The 24,892-nt window shown below is 37.6% G+C and overlaps 1 protein-coding gene across 11 annotated transcripts in view; it reads right to left on the reverse strand.

Annotated features, from left to right (window-relative positions):
- The window catches only part of CAB39L (calcium binding protein 39 like), a 118,031-nt gene that overhangs the window by 39,170 nt on the left and 53,969 nt on the right, over positions 1-24,892 (reverse strand). For all 11 annotated transcript variants that reach the window (XM_045796851.2, XM_045796854.2, XM_045796849.2 and 8 more), the window contains 2 exons: positions 18,088-18,229; positions 15,161-15,325 (listed from right to left, as the gene is read on the reverse strand). In XM_045796851.2, the coding sequence (XP_045652807.2) occupies positions 15,161-15,325; positions 18,088-18,198 (276 nt within the window). In that variant the 5' untranslated portion in view covers positions 18,199-18,229. The remainder of the gene's footprint in view (positions 1-15,160; positions 15,326-18,087; positions 18,230-24,892) is intronic.

Consider the following 24,892-nt stretch of genomic DNA (forward strand, 5'->3'; position numbering starts at 1 on the left):
GACAAAGTTCGGTGGGTATATGTAGGTAAGCAGTAAAGATCGTTGCCTTGGGGTCAATCACGTGTGGTCTTGCTGACAACAGGACAGACCTTTTTGCTTGAGGGGGTAGTTTCAGTTCCCATCATGGGATGCTTTGCCTGCAGGGATCTTTTGGCTGAGTTAAGAGATAAGCTGGAAAGAAGAACTTAATCAATTAGAAAGTACAGACAGGTCAAAATGGAGGCTGTTGAAGTCCTCTTTCAATCCTACAGATTCAGTTCAGAAGTATTCACCTCTAGGATAACTGCCCCTGTCTGTGTGACAACATCTTTGCCTACATAGACCAGTACCTCCTCTTCCCTGTCTACCCCTACCTCCATCTCTACCACGGTCATAGCAGCTAACATTAAGTGCTTACGCTGTGCCAGGCACTTATACTAAGAACTTTACATGTATTTTCCAATCCTCATAACAACCTTATAATGTACATTCTATAAGTAAGGAAATTAAGGACTAGTGAGGTTATCTTATGCAGGTGGGATGTGGGACAGCCAGGACTCCATCCAAAACTGATAGAACCCAGAGTCTGGGTTCTTGGCCATTATACTAACCTGATTCCAATACTGAACACAGTACACTGGAATGAATGAATTTTGTCTCTAACTCCCTCATCACACTGTTAGCTCCCAAGGACAAGCCATACTTCAATGCCTGTAGTAGGGCCTGCTATATAGTAGGCATTCAATATTTATTCGACTGATTTATTATTTTAGAAGCGTAGTCATCCATAAATGCTTTATCACAAATCTAGACCACTGAATCCCATATATCTATTAATGTGGTACTTTTTTAATACCAAAAGAAGACACTAAGATTATTCAATTAATTACTCAATCTTACAGCTACTAGTCATATAAAATATGGACTAAGTACTGATTAAAAATACTAATTAATATGTAGAAAAATATTCTTAAAGGATTCACTTTATCAAAAATTGGCTTGAAATGGATCACAGACTTAAATGTAAAACATAAAACTATAAAACTTCTAGAAGAAATAGAGGAAAATCCTCAGGATCTAGAGTTAGGCAAATAATTCTTAAACTTGACACTAAAAGCACAACCGAGAAGGCAAAAAACTAGTCAGTTGGACTTCAGCAAAATTCAGCACTTCTGTACAAGATCTTGTTAATAGGATGAAAAGAGAAGGTACAGACTGGGAGAAAATACTTCAAACCATATATATATGACAAAAAACTAGTGCTAGACTATGTAAAGAAGCCTCTGAATTTAGTAGTATAAAATACAAACCAATGAAAAAGTGGGCAAAAGACAGGAAGAGACATTTCACCGAAGAGGCTCTACAGATGGCTACCAGCACATAAAAGATGTTCAACAAAATTAGCCATTAGGGAAATGCAAATTAAGATCACCGGGAGATATTACTACATCTGCCTATCAAAAGGACTAAAAAATAAATAATCAAATGCTGACAAAAATGGAAAGAAACTACACTTGTACGTTGTTGGTGGAGATCTAAAATATAGAGTCAATCCTGAAAACAATTTGGCAATTTCTTAAAAAACTTAACATGTGGGGCGCTTGGCTGGCTCAGTTATTTGAGCAACCGACTCTTGGTTTTGGCTTAGGTCATGCTCTTAGAGCCCTGGGATCAGGCCTCAAGTCGGGCTCTGTGTTGGGCGTGGAGCCTGCTTGAGGGTTTTCTGTCTCTGCCTCTCCCCCTGCTCTCTCTCTTACTGGAGTTAATAAATAAATCTTTAAAAAAATAAAATAAGGGGCACCTGTGGTGGCTCCATCAGTTAAGTGGCTGCCATCGGCTCAGGTCATGATCTCAGAGTCCTGAGATGGAGCCCCGTGTCGGGCTCATGGAGCAATGGGGAGCCTGCTTCTCCCTCTCCCTTTGCCTGCTGCTCCCCCTGCTTGTGCTCATTTTCTCTCTAATAAATAAACAAAATATTTAAAAAATAAAAAATAAATAAAATAAAATAAAGACTTAACATGCAACTACTATACTAGCGCTTCTGGTATTTATCACAGGGAGGTGAAACCTGGCCATGAATGTTCACAGTGGCTTTATTCATAATAATCAAAAGCAGGAAACAACCTAGGAATCCTTCCACAGGTAAATGGTTAAACAAACTGGGCTATATACCCATACCAGGGACTCAGCAATAAAAAGGAATGAACTTTGAGATATGCAACAAACTGGATGAATCTTAAGGAATTATGCTGAGTGAAAAATGCCAGTAACAAAAGGTTATACAAACTGAGTGTCCATCAACAGACAAATGGATAAGGAAGGTGTGGCATATTTATACTATGGAATATTACACAGCCATAAAAAAGGATAAGATTGTGCCATTTGAGACATGGATGAACATAAAGAGTATTATAATAAGCAATTAAGTCAGACTGAGAAAGACAAATACCACATGATTTTACTCACATGTGGAATCTAAAAAAAATATCCCACAAATGAATAAGAAATAAAATGCAAAATTAGACCTATACATACAGAGAACAGTACTGATGGTCGCCAGAGGGGAGAAAAGTGGGGGGTTGGGTAAAATGGGTGAAGGGAGCAGGAGATACAGGCTTCCAGCTGTGGAATAAATAAGTCAAGACAGTATAATGAATATAGTCAATGATACTGTAACAGTGATGTATGGGAACAGATGGTAGCTACACTTGCAGTGAGCACAGCATAATGTATGAACTTAAGGAATCACTATGTTGTACACTTGAAACTAATGTAACATTGTGTGTCAACTCAAAAAAATTTAGAAGATTACACATTATATGGTTCCATTTACATTCAGATTACAGAATGGAAAACTGATTTGTGGTTGCTAGAGGTCAAGGATGGGGTAAGAGAGGTGAGTGGCTATAAAAGGGCAAGAGGAGGCATCTTTGTGGTGATGGAAATTTTCTATATCTTGACTTTATCAACATCAATATTCTGGTCATGTCACTGCACTATGGTTTTGCAAGATTTTACCATCAGGGAAACTGGGCAAGGTACATGAGACATCTGTATTATTTATTTTACAGAGTTTTCTTGTTGGAGCAAGCTGCAGGAAGAAAGCAGGGAAGTGCCCACTCTTTTGGGGAGACTGTAGCCAGCAATGAGATGCATGCTAATTAAAAGCCAGAACCTCAGACAGTAGCTTGTAAAGTATGCCTCAAACCGCTTCCAGGGAAAGACTGGGAGTTGGGTGTTTTTGTTGCGCTTCCTTTGTGCTAGCCTGGGAGAGGTGGGGATAGTTGCAACAAGTGCTCTTGCACCCATGAACAACTGCTCCTTTGTTTGCTATAGTCCTGTGGGACTCATGAATGCAACCCCTGTTAGCTTTCATACATAGGTGATTTGGGGGACCATCCCTCAGTTGGCAGCCTTAAAAGTTGGGGCACCAGATGTGTGGTCCAAACCCTTTGCTCCTCAAAGAAAAGCTGGGTGTTGGGGATCCCCCTCAACTGTATGGTGCTATGCCAGGGGGTGGGGTTTATGGCCAGTGTGTCTCAGCCTTTGCTACCCATTTTGATGTGAATATTTTCTCAGTTGCTCAATGAATAGGAGTCACTTAGCTAATTTCTAGATTTCTCTCAGAGGGAATTCCTGCATGTGTAACCGTACATTCTGTTTAACCATAGGAGGAGGGAAATTCAGGAGTCTCCTATGTTACCATCTAAGTCTGGAGTCCCAGAATTTTTTTAAATGGTAAAATTCAATGCTAGTTCTCATATATTGCTGGTGAGGATATAAAGCAATTTAATAATACCTGACTGATGTCCTAGAATCTCAAATTGGGAAATCTAGCCTGAGAAAATAATCTTAAATAGCAATCTTAAATACAGAAGAAAAGTTTCAGACACAGAGACTTTTTTTTTGAGAGAGAGAGAACAAGCGTGCATGTGTGAGCAGGGAAGGGGGGTGGCCTAGGGGGAGGGGCAGACGGAGGAGAGAGAGAATCCTATGCAGGCTCCATTCCCAGCATGCAGCCTGATGTGTGTCTTGATCTCACGACCCTAAGATCATGATCTGAAGCCGAAATCAAGAGTCAGATGGTTAACTGGCACAGAAATCTCCATCATAGTGGTGATAATAAAGAGTTAGAAATAATCAGTATGTCCAGAATTAGGCACGGTCACATAAATTATGGTATATGTAACTAGCAGAAATAAGAACATCAAAATGTTGGCAATGATTAAATACAAGAAAAATCTATGGCTAACCATTGCTTTCACTTTATTCCATGGAGAGAAACAGAGAAGGGTAGAAATAAGGGAGAAAGAAAGAGAAGAATTAAGAAGAAAGGAAGGAAAGAGAGCCAGGGAAGAAGAAAGAAGAATAAAAAAGGCGAAGAGAGAGAAAGAGAGAGAGAGAGAGAGAGGGAGAGATATTAAAAAAACAACAACAAGGGGCGCCTGGGTGGCACAGCGGTTAAGCATCTGCCTTCGGCTCAGGGCGTGATCCCGGCGTTACGGGATCGAGCCCCACATCAGGCTCCTCTGCTATGAGCCTGCTTCTTCCTCTCCCACTCCCCCTGCTTGTGTTCCCTCTCTCGCTGGCTGTCTCTATCTCTGTCAAATAAATAAATAAAATCTTAAAAAAAAAAAAAACCAACAAAAACAGACACATGGGAAAGGAAAGTTTATCTTCCTTTAAGAAAAACACACAATATAAAATCCAAATTTTAACCGAAAATTAGGAGCTGAGTCTTCAATTTAAAAGGATACTTTAGGATCAGTTGCTCTCATAATTTTAAAATATAAAAAACGTTCATACTACTTCATGCTAAATGAATTTTATTTACACAGATGTTAAACTGTATAAGAGGTATAGCTGTAGATATAAATAAAATTTAAGTGAAAGAAGTCATCTGTTCTTCTCAAACCTTTCTAAACTCACAGTAATCCTGCATAATATCAATCCTCTTTGAAAAGTCATAAGAGCATGTTTTTCATACTTCCCAGTGAAATGCCACAAGAACATTTCCATACAGCATTCCAGTGAACAGTTGAAATGAAGCTCCACAGAACTCTATCCAACTTTTACACAGAGGAAAACATTCTTCTGGTTCATTAGCAAATAATGTGCGGAGGCAAAGGAAGCCCCCCGTGGCTAACGAAAACAAGCTCTGATACCAGGAACAGCTTCTCAAATCAGAGGAAAGGATCAGAATGGAAAGGATTAAAGAAAACTTAAACAAGTACCAGATGATTAATGATAGTCCTTCCATAATACAGAACCTTTGCAGATATCCATTCATCACACTATACCTAACTGGAGTAAAACCTTAACTATTTCAAAACCAGTCTGCAGCAACCCTCAGACTGCTAGATTTCAAGCTCTGGATCTAGAAGTGGCCAGAAAAAAAAGAAAAAAAATGTTTTTGATGGTAATGCAGCAACATCTAGACATGAACCAAAATGCCTGATATTAGTAGTAATTCTAAGACTACATATAATGTAACTGAACAGATGCCAAACCTGAAGAAGCACTTGCATTAAGCTGACAAATTCAAAAAGGTCAGCCCTAACATGAGACGGTCAACGATGAATGAATGATACATACATAGGTATCAACTGGAATTAAATAAGGAAAGAGAAAAAGAGAGAAGAAGCAATGAACAGCAGGCACAGCAATTAGAAGTAACTGCTGATAAAGAGCACCCTTCACTGATAATAGAAGTAAGAGCAGGCAGGGACGCCTGGTGGCTGAGTTAGCTGTCTGCCTTCGGCTCAGGTCCTGGGATCTAGTCCCACACGGAGTCCCTCATCGGGCTCCTTCCTCACGGGAGCCTGCTTCTCCCTCTGCCTGATGCTCGCCCTGCTTGTGGTCTCTCTCTCTCTGACAAATAAGTAAATAAAATCTTAAAATAAAAAAGAAGTGAGAAAGGCAAATAAGGGAGTAAAAGAGAGCAAAAGAAAACACCCATTTTAAAATTGCAGCCATTGACTTGTATATAGGATATATAAAGAATTCTCAAAATTCACCAACCAAATAAAAAGAGGGCAAAAGGTCTATTTAGACAATTCACAGAAGAAAAGATACAGTAGCAAATAAACACATTTGGAAAGATGCTAAACATCATTAGTCATTAAGGGAATGTAAATTAAAACCACAACATACCACTGACACTTACCTGAGTGGCTAAAATTTTTTTTAAAAAACCCAAAGCTAAAAGCAAACAAACAAAAACCCCAATGCTACCCAACAATCCTACTCCTGGGTATTTACACAAGTGAAATGAAAACCTACATCTGCACATACAAACTGCATAAATGGTTATAGAGGTTTTATTTGTAACTGCTCAAAACTGAAAATCCCCCAAATATCCCTCAACTGGGGGATGGCTAAATGGTCTGTGTACATCCATGCATTGGAATACTACTCAGCAATAAAAAGGAACAAACTCCTTTAACCAGAGACGTAAAGGATCTATATTCTAGAAACTATAAATCACTCTTGAAAGACATTGAAGAAGACACAAAAAGATGGGAAAACATTCCATGCTCATGGATCAGAAGAATTAACATAGTTAAAATGTCCATGCTACCCAGAGCAATCTACACTTTCAATGCTATCCCGATCAAAATACCAATGACATTTTTCAAAGAACTGGAACAAACAGCGCTTAAATTTGTGTGGAACCAGAAAAGGCCCCGAATTGCCAAGGAATTGTTGAAAAGGAAAAACAAAGCTGGGGGCATCACAATGCCGGATTTCGAGCTGTACTACAAAGCTGTGATCACAAAGACAGCATGGTACTGGCACAAAAACAGACACATAGACCAATGGAACAGAATAGAGAATCCAGAAATGGACCCTCGGCTCTTTGGGCAACTAATCTTTGATAAAGCAGGAAAAAAATCCGGTGGGAAAAAGACAGTCTTTTCAATAAATGGTGCTGGGAAAATTGGACAGCTACATGCAAAAGAATGAAACTTGACCACTCTCTCACACCATACACAAAGATAAACTCCAAATGGATGAAAGACCTCGATGTGAGACAGGAATCCATCAAAATCCTAGAGGAGAACATAAGCAGCAACCTCTACGACATCGGCCACAGCAACTTTTTTTATGACACATCTCCAAAGGCAAGAGAAACAAAAGATAAAATGAATTTGTGGGACTTCATCAAGATAAAAAGCTTCTGCACAGCCAAGGAAACAGTCAAAAAAACTAAGAGGCAGCCCACGGAATGGGAGAATATATTTGCAAATGATACTACAGATAAAAGACTGGTATCCAAGATCTACAAAGAACTTCTCAAACTCAATACACAAGAAACAAATAAACAAATCATAAAATGGGCAGAAGATACGAACAGACACTTTTCCAATGATGACATACAAATGGCTAACAGACACATGAAAAAATGTTCAAAATCATTAGCCATCAGGGAAATTCAAATCAAAACCACACTGAGATACCACCTTACGCCAGTTAGAATGGCAAAAATTGACAAGGCAAGAAACAACAATTGTTGGAGAGGATGTGGAGAAAGGGGATCCCTCCTACATTGTTGGTGGGAATGCAAGTTGGTACAGCCACTCTGGAAAACTGTGTGGAGGTCCCTTAAAAAGTTAAAAATTGAGGGGCGCCTGGGTGGCACAGCAGTTAAGCATCTGCCTTCGGCTCAGGGCGTGATCCTGGCGTTATGGGATCGAGCCCCACATCAGGCTCCTCCGCTATGAGCCTGCTTCTTCCTCTCCCACTCCCCCTGCTTGTGTTCCCTCTCTCGCTGGCTGTCTCTATCTCTGTCAAATAAATAAATAAAATCTTTAAAAAAAAAAAGTGAGCTACCCTATGATCCAGCAATTACACTACTGGGTATTTACCCCAAAGATACAGATGTAGTGAAGAGAAGGGCCACATGAACCCCAATGTTCATAGCAGCATTGTCCACAATAGTTAAATCATGGAAGGAGCCGAGATGCCCTTCAACAGATGACTGGATCAAAAAGATATGGTCCATATGTACAATGGAATATTACTCAGCTATCAAAAAGAACGAATTCTCAACATTTGCTGCAACATGGACGGCACTGGAGGAGATAATGCTAAGTGAAATAAGTCAAGCAGAGAAAGACAATTATCATATGGTTTCTCTCATCTATGGAACATAAGAAGTAGGAAGATCAGTAGGAGAAGAAAGGGATAAAGGGGGTTAATCAGAAGGGGGAATGAAGCATGAGAGACTATGGACTCTGGGAAACAGACTGAGGGCTCCAGAGGGGAGGGGGGTGGGGGAATGGGATAGGCTGGTGATGGGTAGTAAGGAGGACACATATTGTATGGTGCACTGGGTGTAATACGCAACTAATGAATCGTGGAACTTTACATAAAAAACCAGGGATGTACTGTATGGTGACTAACATAATATAATAAAAAAATATTATTATAAAAAAGAAAAGGAACAAACTCCTGATACCCAGCAACAATACAGATGAATCCTAAATGCATTAGGCCAAGTGGAAGAAGCCAGACTCAAAAGGCCACATTTTGTGTGATTCCATTTCCACATTTAAGGCAAATTATACGAGGATAGAAGATAGATGAGTGGTTGCCAGAGGCTGAGGGTAGGAAAAAGAACTGATTACAATGGGGGCATGGGAAAATTTCTGGGGTGATGGAATTGTTCTATATCACAGAACTGCGTGTTAAAAAGAGAGCATGTTACTGTTTGTAAATTACACATTAATTTTTTAAAAATGAAACATAATTGTAGCCATCGAAGTCATGGACTTCTGTCTTCTGCTCTCCTCTCTCTCTTCTGCTCTGTACGTGTTGGCTTGGGGGAGAGGGGTGGGGAGAGTTGAGGTGGGTAGGGCAAATGTTTGTGCCGAATTTCAGTAGCAGAGCTAGATAGGTAGAGCCGTGTGCAAGGGGTTGGGGGTGGGGAGTGTTCACTGCATGGACGAGTGCTTTGCAGGGGAACAAAATTCAAACTAAACTAATTTACAGATACTGGGAAAGTTTCAGAGAACCCAAACACAGGCTAGCTCAGAATTAGTTGCTCTCAAATTTTTTCAGTATAATTATATTTATACATTACAAGAAATCCAATGCAGAGCTCCTTCCAAACCCCCTGGCCCTGTCTATCTCTCTCCCCATCTTCATTTCTTTCTGTCTTTTCTGCAGGCTGGCTTCCTCCATTTTTTTAGTTTACATGGTAAGAAACCTGACCACTGATGCAGAAATTACATGGAATATGGTTAGCTCCTAGTTAGAGACTAAGGTTCTATCTCAGTTTTAGTTCCAGAATCCTGCAGAATACTCTGGCCCTGCTTTGATCCAATGTCCACTAGTAGGCCAATTAGCTGTGTGTTGGGCAGGGTGTCATGCTGCGTAATAAGGTTGCTCCCACTGTAACTACATGGGTGGGGAAGGAGGGACCCTTCCCCAGAAAGCAGAGGGAATAAAACATTTTGTACATTATACAATGGTGTGAGCAGTCTTTACCTTTATGGCAGGTTACGGTCCTTAAAAAGTATGGTAAGGTCAAACTAAAATGGTCATTGTCTTAATTTTTATAGGGGAATACAACCAATTAACATGTTACACTTTTGATTAAGGGCTTGATGCCAAATACCATTTTAAATCATCCATAAACTATGTACTTTTACAGGATAAGTGTTTCTAAACTTTATATTCATAAGTTTAAGAGTACGAGAGGGTAATGATAACATAAAATTCCATTTAATATGATAGAGTGTTTCCTCACCTGTAATTGTAAATTCTGTAACTTAATTTGTCTAATGACAGGTGCAAACTATATAAACAACCAAAGAGACTCAAGACCAACGAGAATCAATGCCCTACACACATAGTAAGCATTTCAAATTGTTAAATGCATGAAGCACAGTCAAAGCTTATGTCTTAAGGCTTTATGATTTTTCATTCTTACAGTAATAAAACTAAAGGTGAGGGACCACTTTAAAGAGGGCCAAGGTACAGAAAAGGATTTTTAAAAAGGGACAGAAATTTTCAAAAATTTAGGACCATAAAATGGGTAAATGAGAAGCTGATACTGGAGTACTTATTTTGCTGACTTTTTTTTTTTTAATGTAGCAAGAAATAATAATTAGAGATTAAATTATCACAGCAGAAAGTTCTCTGCTTCTTTGCACTGCTTTCTAATTCGGTCTGAACAGATGACTTTGCATGCACCCTAGTTTTGCAAGGCACACCTGCCCTTAAAATGAATGCATCAATAAAATTCATCCTTTGATCTCTTATCACATTGTGTTTCAAAACATCAGAGTCTGAAGCTGTGTCTTGAATAGCAGCCAAACCTCAAGAAACACAGCTCCGAGTTTGATCCTGAGCCCATAAAATCTGAAGAGTTGCAATCTCAGCCACAAGTCTTTTTTTTTTTTTAACTTCATAATAATATGCAGAAGTGGTTCTTTTCTGTCAGCAATTTTAAGGTTCAAAGGATTAAAAATTTATGGTTGTAAAGTAATGAGATTTTCTTTTTAAACAATTTTAACTCAAAGGTCTGCCTGCTCACTAGCCCTTACTCACATACAGTAGGATCCTCTAGCACTTTCCCTACCCTGATGGGCCACTTTGCTCTGGATTCCTGAAGGAGAAATGGGTTTGTCACACAGACTCCCAAGGTAGTTCCTGTACCCAACCTAAGCCACTGCCGTGGCCACCATCACTGCTGTCAGCTCTGGATCCCAAACCCCTGCTCCAAGCTCCTCTCAAGCCTGTTCATGGCCTTGCCTTCTGCCACGAGTTATTTCCTCAACACTCTGTTTATCCCAAGTGTAGAAAACTGCCCCTTCTCCTTCTTCACTCAACCTATACTATTAGTACATAGTTCTTCTATCAAAGGTTTAAGGGTAACAAAGAATAAATATGGTACAGCGCAGAAACAATCTCAAATTGAATTCTATGTATTATTATTATTATTAAAGGTTTATCAATATTCTTTTTTATTTTTATTTTTTTATTTTATTTTTTTTAAAGATTTTATTTATTTATTTGACAGAGATAGAGACAGCCAGCGAGAGAGGGAACACAAGCAGGGGGAGCGGGAGAGGAAGAAGCAGGCTCATAGCAGAGGAGCCTGATGTGGGGCTCGATCCCATAACGCCAGGATCACGCCCTGAGCCGAAGGCAGACGCCTAACCGCTGTGCCACCCAGGCGCCCCTCAATATTCTTTTTTAAAAAAATTATTTATTCATTTGAGAGACAGAGAGAGAGAGAGAGCAAGCAGGGGGAGAGGCAGAGGGAGAGGGAGACAAGCAGACTCCCTGCTGAGCAGGGAGGCAGACACAGGGTTCAATCCCAGGACCCTGAGATCATGACCTGAGCCAAAAATCAAGAGTCTGAACCTCAACTGACTAAGCCACCCAAGTGCCCTGGTTCGTCAGCATTTCTGATCATATTTCTCCTTAAGCTTCTTCCTCTGTCATGGTTCTGGAGTCTCTTTCCCTCACTCCAAAACTTTCTTCTATTTTCCTTCTATTTCCTACTCCTATTGATCTTAGCCAGAGAGGACATTTCTCAAATTTCTGTTACTTTACTCTGCAAAGGGAATCTAAGCTCTTCTCTTTCAGTCTTTTCCTTCCAGACATTGCTTAGAGACCTAACCTTCTACAACTAATAAAAAAGCCCATCTACCCATCTAGGTGTCTTCTAAACAAAAATTCATTTTTCTCTGTAAGGAATACTCCATCCTTTTAGGTTATTTGGTAAAAGCTACAGCCTATACCTAAATAATATATTTTTCTGCCTGTTAAAAACATATACCAGAAATTTTAGTCAAATAACTATTGTACTCTCCAACAAACCCCCAGGAGCGGCTATTCACTTACTAGAATGATTATCGTCACTCTTGAATTATCTTCCAAACAATTTACTAATTCCTCAAGAAAAGTGGCTTATTGCTGGGCTCAGAACATCTTCCTTTGGTCTAATTTCCTTACTTCTTTTTTTTTGTTTAAGATTTTATTTATTTATTTATTTGACACAGAGAGAGACAGCCAGTGAGAGAAGGAACACAAGCAGAGGGAGTGGGAGAGGAAGAAGCAGGCTCCTAGCAGAGAAGCCTGATGTGGGGCTTGATCCCAGGACTCTGGGATCACACCCTGAGCCGAAGGCAGACGCTTAACGACTGAGCCACCCAGGTGCCCCTAATTTCCTTACCTCTGCTTCAATCTCTCATTCTCATGCCTACATTCATTCATTCACTCAACCAACCAGTGTACATGGCACTAGGTGTGGGAAACAGATTCCTAGAACTTAAGATACGTTCAATCCAGAAGGGACTGTAGCAGTTTCACCTATGAACCAGGACCTGAGGAAGACAGAGTTCTGTGTGATTAGAGTGAGCTCTAAAGTTAGGACGAATTTTATCAAGTTGTCACTATCTTATATGGATACTTTAGGCTTGAGATGGAAAGTTGGTGCTTGCAGGCTAACCATTAGGACCTCTAGTCCATAGAGATACATAGCATATTTTCTGCAAGAAAGCTAATAATGCTGCTGCTTTTCTGCAAATATTATATATAGCCAATGGAGTTGAAGTGTCCTCAATTTTAACTGGTTTCCATTTGTTCATTCAACTAAGAAGTATTTATAAGTGTCTATTTTTTATGGGCTTAAGAAAGACAGCTGCATCTACTGAATATCACATTCATTTATTACTATGTTCTAGGCATCATGTCAAATCAGTTCAATGAACAAAGTCAAGAACTGTCTGGTCAATTATACTTCGATAAAGTTGAAAACAAAAAGAACTGTCTGCTCTTTTATTACCACAATAACAGATCTTCATAATGATAGTTGTGAATCAACAGTAAAAAATTATAGCTAGAATATTATTTGGAGAGGGGCAAGTATATAATGTATTTTATAGAGAAAATGTAATCCACAAAAGTAATGTATTTGACTTTCTGCATTTGAAGAATTAACCTTCAGTTACTCAGAAAATGAAAATATTCAGAAAGATACTTCTTTCCTCAAAGATTCCAGAGAGTAGAAGTTCACTCTACTTGATAACATGTAAGTCAACTTTTAGGCAATTGAACGTCTTCATTCAATAATAATTTTTAAAGTGAATTTCCTCTCTAAATTTATTTATTTTCAGTATCCATGTAAAATAAGGGAAACTTGCATAAGTAATTCTTATTGTTCCTGTTTTGTTATCTGAGCAAAGTTATAAGGTACCCAAAGTCTGTCTTGATGTACACCTGGCTCCCTAATTCTCGGATGGCACCTTGAAGCTACACTACTCTGTGGCTTCTCAAGACTTCGCTAGTTCACTGGGCCTGATGACATCTCAGCTCATCCTTCAAAATATAACCATCCTTGATATTCCTTCCACCATCCAACTGCAAACTGGGCTAATTTCATAAATTAACTCAAGCTAACATATTAATTAATGATAATAATAGCTTAATACATTTCTGCTTTCAGGGAAATCTGCAAAACAATAGGAGATATATAGAAATTTAATACTGTAATCCAAGAATAGGGAGTATTTTTCCCATTTATGATCACTGACCAATTAAATCTAAAATTGAAGTAATAAAAAAAATCAAGGATTATAACAAAAATAAACTAGCTTACACTTTATTTTGAGGAAGGAAGGAAAATGAGAATATACTATCTGACATTTATGTATGGTCTGCACATGTATTCATTGTTCTTGTATAACATATATACACACATATATTTTTTACTCAGTTTAATATTTAAAACAGTGTTGTAAATTCATACTTTTCCTGTTTTAGAGATGACAAAAGTCAGTCTCAAAGAGGTTGCATTACTGACTATCAAACAGCATGGCAGAGACTCTAAACAATTCTAATCCCAGGTATTTTTCCACTATGCACAACTCCTGTAAGTGTTCATAATATCTCATTTGAAACTGAATAAAAGAAACATGAAAATACACAGATGCAATGATAAAACTACATTTCATTCTGCACACGGCCGATTTAAAAATTGAGGAGTAAGATGGGGTGGGACAGTGAGAGAGCCAGGCAAGAGGAAAAAGTAGGCAAAGAGATTATTGAGTAGAAATGTCCAAGATAGAGAATAGGTAAGGGAGGGAACGAAAGAAAAAGGTGTGTCTGAAAGGAAGGGTGAGTTGAAGTCTGGACTCTCTGGGGTCCTCCACTCAGTGTTGTATCCAGCCAGCACACCTGGCTTCACATCTCCAGAGCAGTCTTGCTCTGTATTCCTCCTCCTTGGCTCCAGCCAGCCAAAAATCTTCCCCCATTTAAGCCGTCCAGGGAGCTGTGGGCTAGTATTTCCACAGATCCCCAGAGCCCTGACCTTATCTTGGTCTAATCGCTGTAATCACCATAATTAGTTTCCCTTTTACTTCCTCGGTGATAAAACTGAAAGCTACTTCAGAAATCGGCATTTTCTTCCATTTCTGAGAATCAGTGGAAACCGGAGCACTGATGATAGTAACAGAACAACAAACAAATCAAAGCCAAGACTTCCATCACCGAAACAGCCAATGGTCAAACTCGCCTTACAGACATGCTGTTTACCGAAAAACCACTGTTCTCAGTTAGAGATACTGTAGATAATAAAATGCCTACACCTATTCACCACTCACATTTCTAAGTTTTTGTTTTATTTAGTTCCCTTATTATTCAGGTAAATTAGGTGTAACTACTTTCAAAATGAGATAAGTATCCTATATTGCTAGCATTCAACAAACTTCTGAAATCACTGGTATAATCTTTTAATTAAATGAACAGGCCTGAGAGACACTGACTTTGAATCCCAGCTTAGGCTCTTGTGACTGAACAAATTACTTAATAGCTTTGAACTTTAGGTTCTTCATCTATAAAACGAGGCTAATCATATAGTACCAATCACACAGGTAGTTTTAAGAAGGAAAGGAGATGAGTGCTTGGAACTGTACGACATGTAGTAAGCACTCAATGTTATCTCTTACTATTACCATTATTATTAATGGCCACTAAGCTTGCCACCTGGCTGCAGAACACTTAACCATAAGATACCTTCTTACTTTATTAAAGAAATCTGAGAAGTTTTAGAAAAATACTGGGTTTTTATGTAATAGATGAACAGTAATAATAGAAAGTCAAATATTTATGATTATATACACTAAACTTGCAAAGCAGCAGCGTCATCCTTTTACAGAGGGTTTACCTCGAAGTCTATGAGCTGTAGGTTAGCAATCAGTGTCACCAGCAGCCCACTACTGTAGAGCTCTTGTGCGAGCTGGGCCACAGCTTCTGTGGGGGGCTCCTTGTCATTTGTGCCACACAGAATCTCTTTCATTGCTTGCAGTGATTTCGACACTTCCTCTGAAGCCTGGTGACCAAAAAATATGCTCATAGTGAAGAGGAATGAAAATTTTTAGGCCATAAACAAACAAACAAAAAACCCTATTTCTTGAAATCTGCTTATTTATGATCAAAGAACACTGTGCAGTTACAAGCAAACAAAAAACTGTTTCACAGACATTGCTTTTTTTATTTTGGCAAACGTTGCAAAAATTTATTTATATAAAAAAACTCTAGCATTTCTACTTGGTCAACATAATCGAAACATTCTTCCTTTAAAACATATTCAGACATAGTCTAATCTAGTCATCAGCTATAAATTTTACTCTTAAAAATTAAAATAAAATTACTTGTTTTGAAGACTTATTAGAAGCTACAGGTCTTTATTAAAAGCATTTGTTAAACTTTTTCAACAAATTCCTATTACTCTGATTTTTTAATGGACTATGTAATAAAACTGAATTGTCAAAATGCACAAATTATCAAAACCCATTAAACTTTGTTAATTCACTTGTCTCTCCCATGTAATCATCACCTTTTTTTGCTCTCTATGAAACTTAAAAACAACAACAACAAATGTTTCTCTTTTTTTTCTTTTTCTTTTTTTTTTAAAGATTTATTTTATTTATTGGACAGAGAGAGAGACAGCCAGCGAGAGAGGGAACACAAGCAGGGGAAGTGGGAGAGGAAGAAGCAGGCTCCCAGCAGAGGAGCCTGACGTGGGGCTTGATCCCAGAACGCAGGATCACGCCCTGAGCCAAAGGCAGATGCCCAACGACTGAGCCACCCAGGCGCCCACAAATGTTTCTATATTGTAAAGAGTAACCGGGAAATCCACAGAAGTAGAAAGTAGATGAGTCGGTACTCAGACCTGGGGAGGGAACAGTGAGGAATGACTGCTAACTGGTACAGGATTTCTTTTGGGGGTTGAGAAACTATTCTTGAATTAGATATTGGCGATGAATGTAGAATTTGTGAGAATACTAAAAATCAGTGAATTGCACACTTTAAAGAGGCGAATTATATGGGATGTGAATTTACTCAATACATCTTTTAAAAATTAATACAGGTGAGCAAAAGAGAACAGGTCAAAAAGTTAACAATTTAATCTGCTGAATATTTTAAAAGAAATATAGTTTTATTACTTTCAAGTATAGTTCTGTACTCATTATGACTGAAGGAAATAAACTAAGGCAAGTTAAATATAAATAAATAATTCACAGTAGCATGATACTGCTTTAAAAAAGTAATTTCCAGATACATCGTAAGATCTGACTGAAACAATCCTTAATTTATTAAAGGTTGGAAGTTTCTTCAAGTGTGAGATTTATCCACATGGACTTTAAATTATATGTAGTTAAGAATCATTATAAAGCAAACATCTGTGTGACCCTAACATAGGTCAAGAACAGAATACTTCCAGAAACCCTGAAGTCAGCGGAATGCAACCTTTTCAACCTAGAAGTAAATATTTTTATGTTTTTGACAACAATCATTTCTTTACTTTTCTTTATAGTTTTCTTACCTGTTTTTGCATCCCTAACCAATGTAGTGTAGCTCTGCCAACTTTGAACTTTTTGGAATAGTACCTGTAACCTTTCATGAGGTGCCTCTTCCACTATCACATGTGTGAGATCTACCCACGCAGCCGCAGGGAGGTGGCAGTGCTCTAATTTTCATTGCTCTCAAGTACGTCACGGATGGCTGGACCACAGTTCATCAGTTCTACCTCTGATGGACATTTAGGTGGTTTCCACTGAGGGGTTATTATGAACAGCGACACATGCACACCCTTTGTACATGCATCCTGGTTATCGCTAGAGTTTATATCTATGAGTATAAACATATTTGACAGGTGATTTGACAGATGACAGGTTTCCAAAGCAGTGACACCAATTTATACTTTATCCCTCCCAGTGGGGGAAAGTCCTCGTTGCTCTCCATCCTCGCCAACACTTAGTATCATCAGACATTTTTCATTTTTGCCAAAATAGTGGGTGTGTAATAGGAATGTATGTGGTTTTAATTGGCTTTTTCCTGACTACTCGTGAAAATGAGTATCTTTTTATGTTTTTTTCCCTGTCTTTTGCCATTTAGATTTACTCTTTTATGAAGGTCATTTCTTCTTTCTGACTGAGCCAATATTTGGCTCAATATTACAAGTACACGAGAATTAAAAATACACTTCTACATCCTTTACAAGATGCAGGATAAAAAATAATATTTCTACATCCCTACAAAAATCCAAGATTGTTTATACACTGGGATAGAAAAATACTGTGACCTGAAGGAGATTTATTTTATAGATCTCTTAAGTCTTGCCATAAGCTACCCAGTCACTTTAGAGAGAAACTGAACATGTAGGGTCCAACACCCCATGGAAGAAATAAAATGCAAAAAAAAAAAAAAAAAAAAAAAAAAAAACCTTACCTATGAGGAAATCCTGCTTAGTAGGACCTTTAAAAAATGTTAAAATGAGGTTGCACTGTTGTAGAAACTATCAGGTGATCTTTAAATAAAAATGTCAGTTTAATATTATATACCAGTGTAACCCCTTAGATTTTTAAGCTCAGTTAGAGTGATCCAAGTTTGGTCAGAGGCTTAAGACAGTGAACCAAGGGTTCAAAGTGAAAGATTCAACAATTGCATAAAACCTGAAATCAATTTACATGTATTTATACAGATCTTATGTGCACATCACAGACCATATTTGGGATTCTTCACCAAGCTTCTACATTGGTTTTTGGTTTTGGAATATATGCATTTGAATAATAATATTTTAGTTCATACCTTGTCAGTTTTTTTGTCTTGCTTTTCCAAAATGGCCAAGTTGTCTTTCAGAGCTTTCACAATTTCTGCTGGATTTTTGTGTGATTTACTAAACAAAGGCATTTTTTTCATCTATAGAAATCTCTTCTTCCAATACAGAATACTAAAAACAAACAAATAAGCAAACAAGAATCATGAATTTAACTTTTTAAAATTTTTTTCTCAAGTTTTTATTTACATTCCAGTTACTTAATATAAGTGTAATGTTAGTTCGTGGTGTATAATATAGTGATTCAACACTTCCATACATCACCCAGTGCTCGTCACAAGTGCCCTCCTTCATCCCCATCACCTATTTCACCCATTCCCCCACCACCTCCCCTCTCGCAATCATCAGTTTGTTTTCTATGGTTAAGAGTCTGTTTCTTGGTTTGCCTCTCTCTTTTTTCCCCTTTGCTCATTTGTTTTGTTTCTTAAATTTCACATATGAGTAAAATCATATGGCATGTCTTACTCTGACTGACTTATTTCACTTAGTATAATACTCTAGTTCCATCCATGTTGCCGATGGCAAGATTTCATTCTTTTTATGGCTGAATAATCCTCCATTGTGTATATCTATATACCACATCTTTATCCATTCATCAACTGATGGACACTTGGGCTGCTTCCATAATTTGGCTATCGTGGATAATGCTGCCATAAACATCGGGGTGCAGGTATCCCTTTGAATTAGTCTTTTTGCATTATTTGGGTAAATACCTAGTAGTGTGATTGCTGGACTGTAGGGCAGTTCTATTTTTTAACTTTGTGAGGAACCTCCAACCTGTTTCCCAGTGTGGCTGTACCAGTTTGCAAGGAATTTAACTCTTAATGTGATTAAATTGCTATACCAAAATGTCTTATATGTTTTCAATAACCTTAATTCAGTAATTTGAAACATTAATATTGATCAAACTAAAATGAGTTTCATCAATTTTTACACCAAATTTAAATACATATAAATATTTTAAGACAGGTATTTTAAAAACTTTGCCTAAAAGTTTTTACTCAAAATTAAAAATTTTTTTTCTACAACACAAATACAAGGATTAGGGAAAGAGTCCCAATAGGAAAAGGAGTATTTTACAGAATAAGCGATATTTAACTAGAATTTTTAACTAATGAGAATGCTGCTGCTGCGGCTGACGACGACAGTAACGATGGTGATAGATCAAATAAAACATGTAAAACAAAGTGAGATTAGAGTCCACATACTGTGGTAAGGCAATATTTAATGCTACCCATGACAATCACAAAATCGCAACGTAAAATTTTTAAAAATCTAATCTGTTTTTTATTTACTCTTCAAACATTCAGCTGGCCATACTCACTGAGGAAATGAAGACCACCATGGTGGAGGGTGAGGAAAGTGAGGAAAAGGAGTATTAATTCTTGTTTTTGAGAACATCTATTTACATAGAGCAGAGACAGCTAAATATAGCTATCATTGCCCTACTGTAATGTAAGTATTTAGGGAGAAAATCATAATTGAAGTCTCCGGTTAGGAGAGGCATAGTCATGTACTTCATAGTTACTGGCAAAAATATTTCAAACCTCACAGAAACATGACATAGTAAATCAAAGTCTTCCATTAAAACAACTGCTCGGGGATAATAAATATATCAGTTTGGTGTATGTTCCTCCTGACTTTTTCATACATATAAAATTAGATATATTTTACAACAAAAATAGAATACTAAACATAGTATTTTGTAACTTTTTCCCACTTTTTATATCTTTTTTTTTTAAAGATTTTATTTATTTATTTGGCAGAGATAGAGACAGCCAGTGAGAAAGGGAACACAAGCAGGGGGAGTGGGAGAGGAAGAAGCAGGCTCCTAGTGGAGGAGCCTGATGTGGGGCTCGATCCCAGAACGCCAGGATCACGCCCTGAGCGGAAGGCAGATGCTTAACGACTGCACCACCCAGGCGCCCCCCCCACTTTTTATATCTTGAATACCATTCTATGAGTATACATTTAGATCTACTACAATAATTGTACACAATATAGTATTCTATTACATAGATAACATCATGTAATTATTATATGGCAATTTCTTATAAAATTACTGTATAATTTATTTTACCAATACCCTATTGACGGACATTTGGGTTAATTCTATTTTTTCTAATATTTTTCTGATTTACAATGATGCTATTAGTCAATGGAGGATATTATACAAATGTGTATACACAAACGTGCACACCAGTGGATAGCAGCACTCTACCTAGCTATTCCTGTGGCATAACCATGGCTATGGTTCCAAATCCCTAATCCTCCTAGATTCCTATTTCCCAAATCTGGTTCCCTAGAACTTCTGTCATTCTGCGAGCTACCTTATATCCTTCCAATAAATTCCTTCAGTATTTGTTGTTTGTAATCAAGAATTCCAATGGGACACATATATGTTATGAAGCAGAAATCAAAACGGTTAGTGTGAATTTTGATGATAAAACAAAAGACTTAAATTGTTGTTTTCAGAAGAAATGCTGTTTTCAACAGGAGTGCCTCAACTCCCCAGTGTGGGGAGACTAAGTGGGAGGGGAATTTGTCCTCTCTTGGGGCAAAAATAAGTTTGAAAAACAAGTTAAGAGACCCCGGTCAGCCTCTAAAGCGGATACTGAAAGTTGACAGAGCATTCAAAGATAAAGCATGTGAAGATCACATGGATTCTCAGTAGGTAGTGTCAGGTTCAAAAAAAAGAGAGTCGGAGGAATATTGTATCATGTACCTTTATAAAATTCAAAAATAAAATTATAAAGACACTAGATTTTTCTTTAGTAGTTAGCCCTACACATAAATAAATGAAAGTAGAGTATATTTAAAAGCATATGTAATGTGGAAGTAGGGTGGGTGCTGAAACAATCATTAGATAGTTGGGCAGAGCCAGCAAGCTGTTGCTTCTCACCTGAGTGATCTTGGGCACAGGATGTGATCCCCTTAAGGCTCTGTTCTCATCTGTAAATGGAGATGATAACATCTCCCTCTCAGGCTTGTGAGGATTAAAGGTAAGTAGAGTATCCTGCACAGGGCCTTGAATAAGTCAAGTACTCTATAATGTTTAGCTGCTATTATTACAGAAAGTTCTATGACATAATGAATGAATGATTTCGCCAAAGAGAAAGGCATAGTAATTGAGACATGCTATTGTTTTAATTAAGTGTCTTAGACGCATCTGGCTCCTTGAATCACTTACACATTTTTTTCTTTTAAAAAATATACATTTATTCTTTGAAGGTTAAATATTTAATGTTCAAATACTTAGCATTAAAAGTTTTTTTAAAGCTAAATGCATTTGTGTAATTGTTCTATTTCTTCATGCAGTTCTACTGCACCAAGGAAAAGATAATCAACTGTAAGAATTTCAATTAAATGCTCCCTGACATCAAAATAGAGTACAAATAAGAATATGGTATCATATATATGATATGACATGATTTTTGTCCATTACCTATTGCTCTGCTCAGTTCTCACTATATCAAGCTAATTCTCAGGCTAATTCTGGTAATATTACAAATGTTTTCAGGACTCCCACGTTAACATGGCAGTTAGCCACCATTTCGTGATTTGCTGTCTCTCAACTTTTCATTTGCCTGTTGATTTATTCATTCACTTATTCACTGGACAAACAATCTGAGTACTAAGCAGAGGCACCTTGCTAAATACTTGGGATAGAGCCGTGAACAAAAAAAATACAATCCTTGCTCTTTGGAGCTTATTATTAAACAAAGAAACTAAACATTTTGGGGGCAATGAAATTATATAATAGAGGGAAAAACACACAGTACAATGCCTCTCAATACAGTACTCCTTTTTTGCATTTGCTATTTTCATATTTTAAGTGTACCTATTTACTATAATAACTATAATATAAAATTGTTTATTCATGTTTTAAAACTTCATAGGATCATTCTCCAATTCTGGGATCCATATTATGAGGGAAATCAAGACCTATATCTCAAACTGTGCAGTTCTAGCCCCCGGTCCACTATAAATTACGGTGAAACTCTCCTAACTGCTCTGCTCTCCTCAGACCATAACCAGTTCCACCCCACCCCCAGACTGAACATCTTCCTGCATCACCCTCAAACTCGGGGCTGCCCTTCCTACTCCCTGGGCGACGATGCTGGTCACCTGCATGTGCATCCACCCCAATCACATCATTTACTCCACTAGTCATTTAAAAAATGAGCCAGTACTCAGTACTACCTGCTAAACAAATACAAGGTACTTAAATCCCCCTCTGGTTCTGAGTTGGTAACTGATCCACCATGATTCAGAAATTATCAGCCTTGTCTGGGTGTCATTTGTTCTACCTATAAAATGAGGGGATTCTTTTTTTAAAAAAATTTAACTGTGTTGGGGTGCCTGGGTGGCTCAGATGGTTAAGTGTCTGCCTTCAGCTCAGGTCATGATCCCAGTGTTCTGGGATCAAGCCCCACATTGGGCTCCCTGCTCAGTAGGGAGTCTGCTTCTCCCTCTGCCTCTGCCATTCCCCCTGCTTGTGCTTTCTCACTCTCTCTCTCTCAAATAAATAAAATCTTTAAAAAAATAAAATAGAAAAATAAAAATAAATTTAAAAATTTAACTGTGAATTCACCTAGTCATATCATTTAACTTATATTTTTCCATTTCGTTTATGAAGATATCAAAACAAATCTGCCAAATGTTTTGGGCAAGTCCAGATACATTATATTTATGCTAATACTATTTAGTTATCTAATTTTATTTATTGTATCCCCATGACTTATTTATTTTTTATAACTGGAACTTTGTACTTTTTGACTCCCTCACTCATTTCATCCACCCCCACCCCTACCTCTGGCAACCACCAATCTGTTCTCTGTATCTATGAGCTTGCTTTTTTTTTTAAATCCACTTACAAGTGAGCTCATACAATATTTGTCTTTCTCTATCTGACTTACTTCACTTAGCATAATGTCCTCAAGGTCCATCCATATCGACAAATGGCAAGATTTCATTCTTTTTTATGGGTGAATAATATTTATGAGTGAATTATACATATATAAACACATTTTCTTTATCCACTCATCTACCGATTGGCATTTAGGTTCTTTCTGTTTCTTGGTAAATAATGCTGCAATGAACACGGGGGTGCATATATCTTTTCACATTAATATTTTTGTTTTCTTCTGATAAATATCCAGAAGTAGAATTACTGGATCACAGGATCCAGTTCTATTTTTAATTTTTTTGAGGAACCTCCATACTGTAAGAGTGGGTTTTTAAAGAAAGAGCATCATCCTTTGAAATTAGCTAGGTTATATACAGTGAGCTCCAGGTGATTCATCACTGGTCCATACCCATTCTAAATCTTTAACTCCTGCTATCTATCCATCATGGCCAAAGAGAACTGCTTAAGGTAGAGACAAAAAGAATGGCAGAGTCCTGATAATGGTGCCTTCTAGGAATAAAAGGGTAGTAGGAATTTTTCCATAAAGTCTACCTAGAGTCTTCAGAATATACATTATATTTCAGCAAAGCAAGAAGCAGGGACAGGAGAAGATGCCATATTAAGTACAACAGACCGACACTAGAGGAATGCCTCTTAAGGACTGAAAACTATGTAGGCTGTGCACACTAACATGCCCTCTAGCATAGCGCAAACAATGGGCCATGCAGCAAACAAATGTCCGTGGACTGACACCTGCACTGTTGTACTTTTCCATTTTCAAGAGTGAGTAAACAGAATAAACAACAAATAATGTAGGTTCTATTAAAAAAAGAGAGAGAGAGCAGCCCAAGAAAGAGGAGAAACACCCTGTGGACTTAGACAGGAAAGGTTGCTTCCAAAATTAATTCTCTGTAGGAGACAGAACAGACATAAGTGACAAAAAAAAGAAAAGGATTTAAACTAAAAGCTGGCCAAGATAAAAGATCAAAAACACATACATATACACACATACACAGATAACACCCCAAATACAGCACGGTAATCCAAATCTTCACAGAGCAGAAATGACCCCATGGAAAATTGACTAAGGACAACTGAAAGGTAAAAAATGAGTCAGACTACATTTATTCATTCAAAAAATATTTACTGAACACCTATAAATATGTATATTACAGAGATACGGAAAAGATAAAGTTATCCTATAAAAGCAGGTACGTAACAATGGGGGGAGGTGGAGGAAGCCAACAAGAACAAAAAATCTAAAAAATGAAGCAGAAGCAAAAAAGATGTAACAGCTTAAGCAGAAAAAAGATCTAAACCTAGTCACTTAAAGAGCTCTTCTAGTTGAGATTAATGGTGACCCCCCAAATTCAGTGTCTTGTGGTTTTTAAAACAAACAAACATTATACTCTCAGAGCTCATTCCTACAAAATGACCTTAACAGCAACGAAGGACAAAAATCAAGTTGCCTTTGAACTTCCCTAAAACTAAATGTCATCAGAACAAAGAGAAAACCTACAGAGTTCTGAAAGAGAGAGTCCATAGCCTCGTAATTGAATCTCTAGCCAACACATTTATGTATGAACAGATTGTGTATGCTTACTAAAAATTTTATAAAAAGATGAGATGGAATCAAGCCCACAAGAGTTCAACAAAATAAATGCTAAAAATCAGAAATAATTCTTGAAAGGAAGCCTTGATATTGTTGGTAGGACATGTGGGAGGGTGAGAATCTACAATTATAATTAATTCAAAGGGGAATAAAAATAAGTAAGAATTCAAGTTAAAAAGGAAACCACCCCAAAAATCTCCAAGAAAAGAAGGATGGAAATAATAGCAATAGAAGCTGGAATTAAATGAATCAGAAA

Source organism: Ursus americanus, chromosome 10, assembly GCF_024610735.1.
Source record: "Ursus americanus isolate L20-20 chromosome 10, mUrsAme1.1.p, whole genome shotgun sequence".
NCBI lineage: Eukaryota > Metazoa > Chordata > Mammalia > Carnivora > Ursidae > Ursus > Ursus americanus.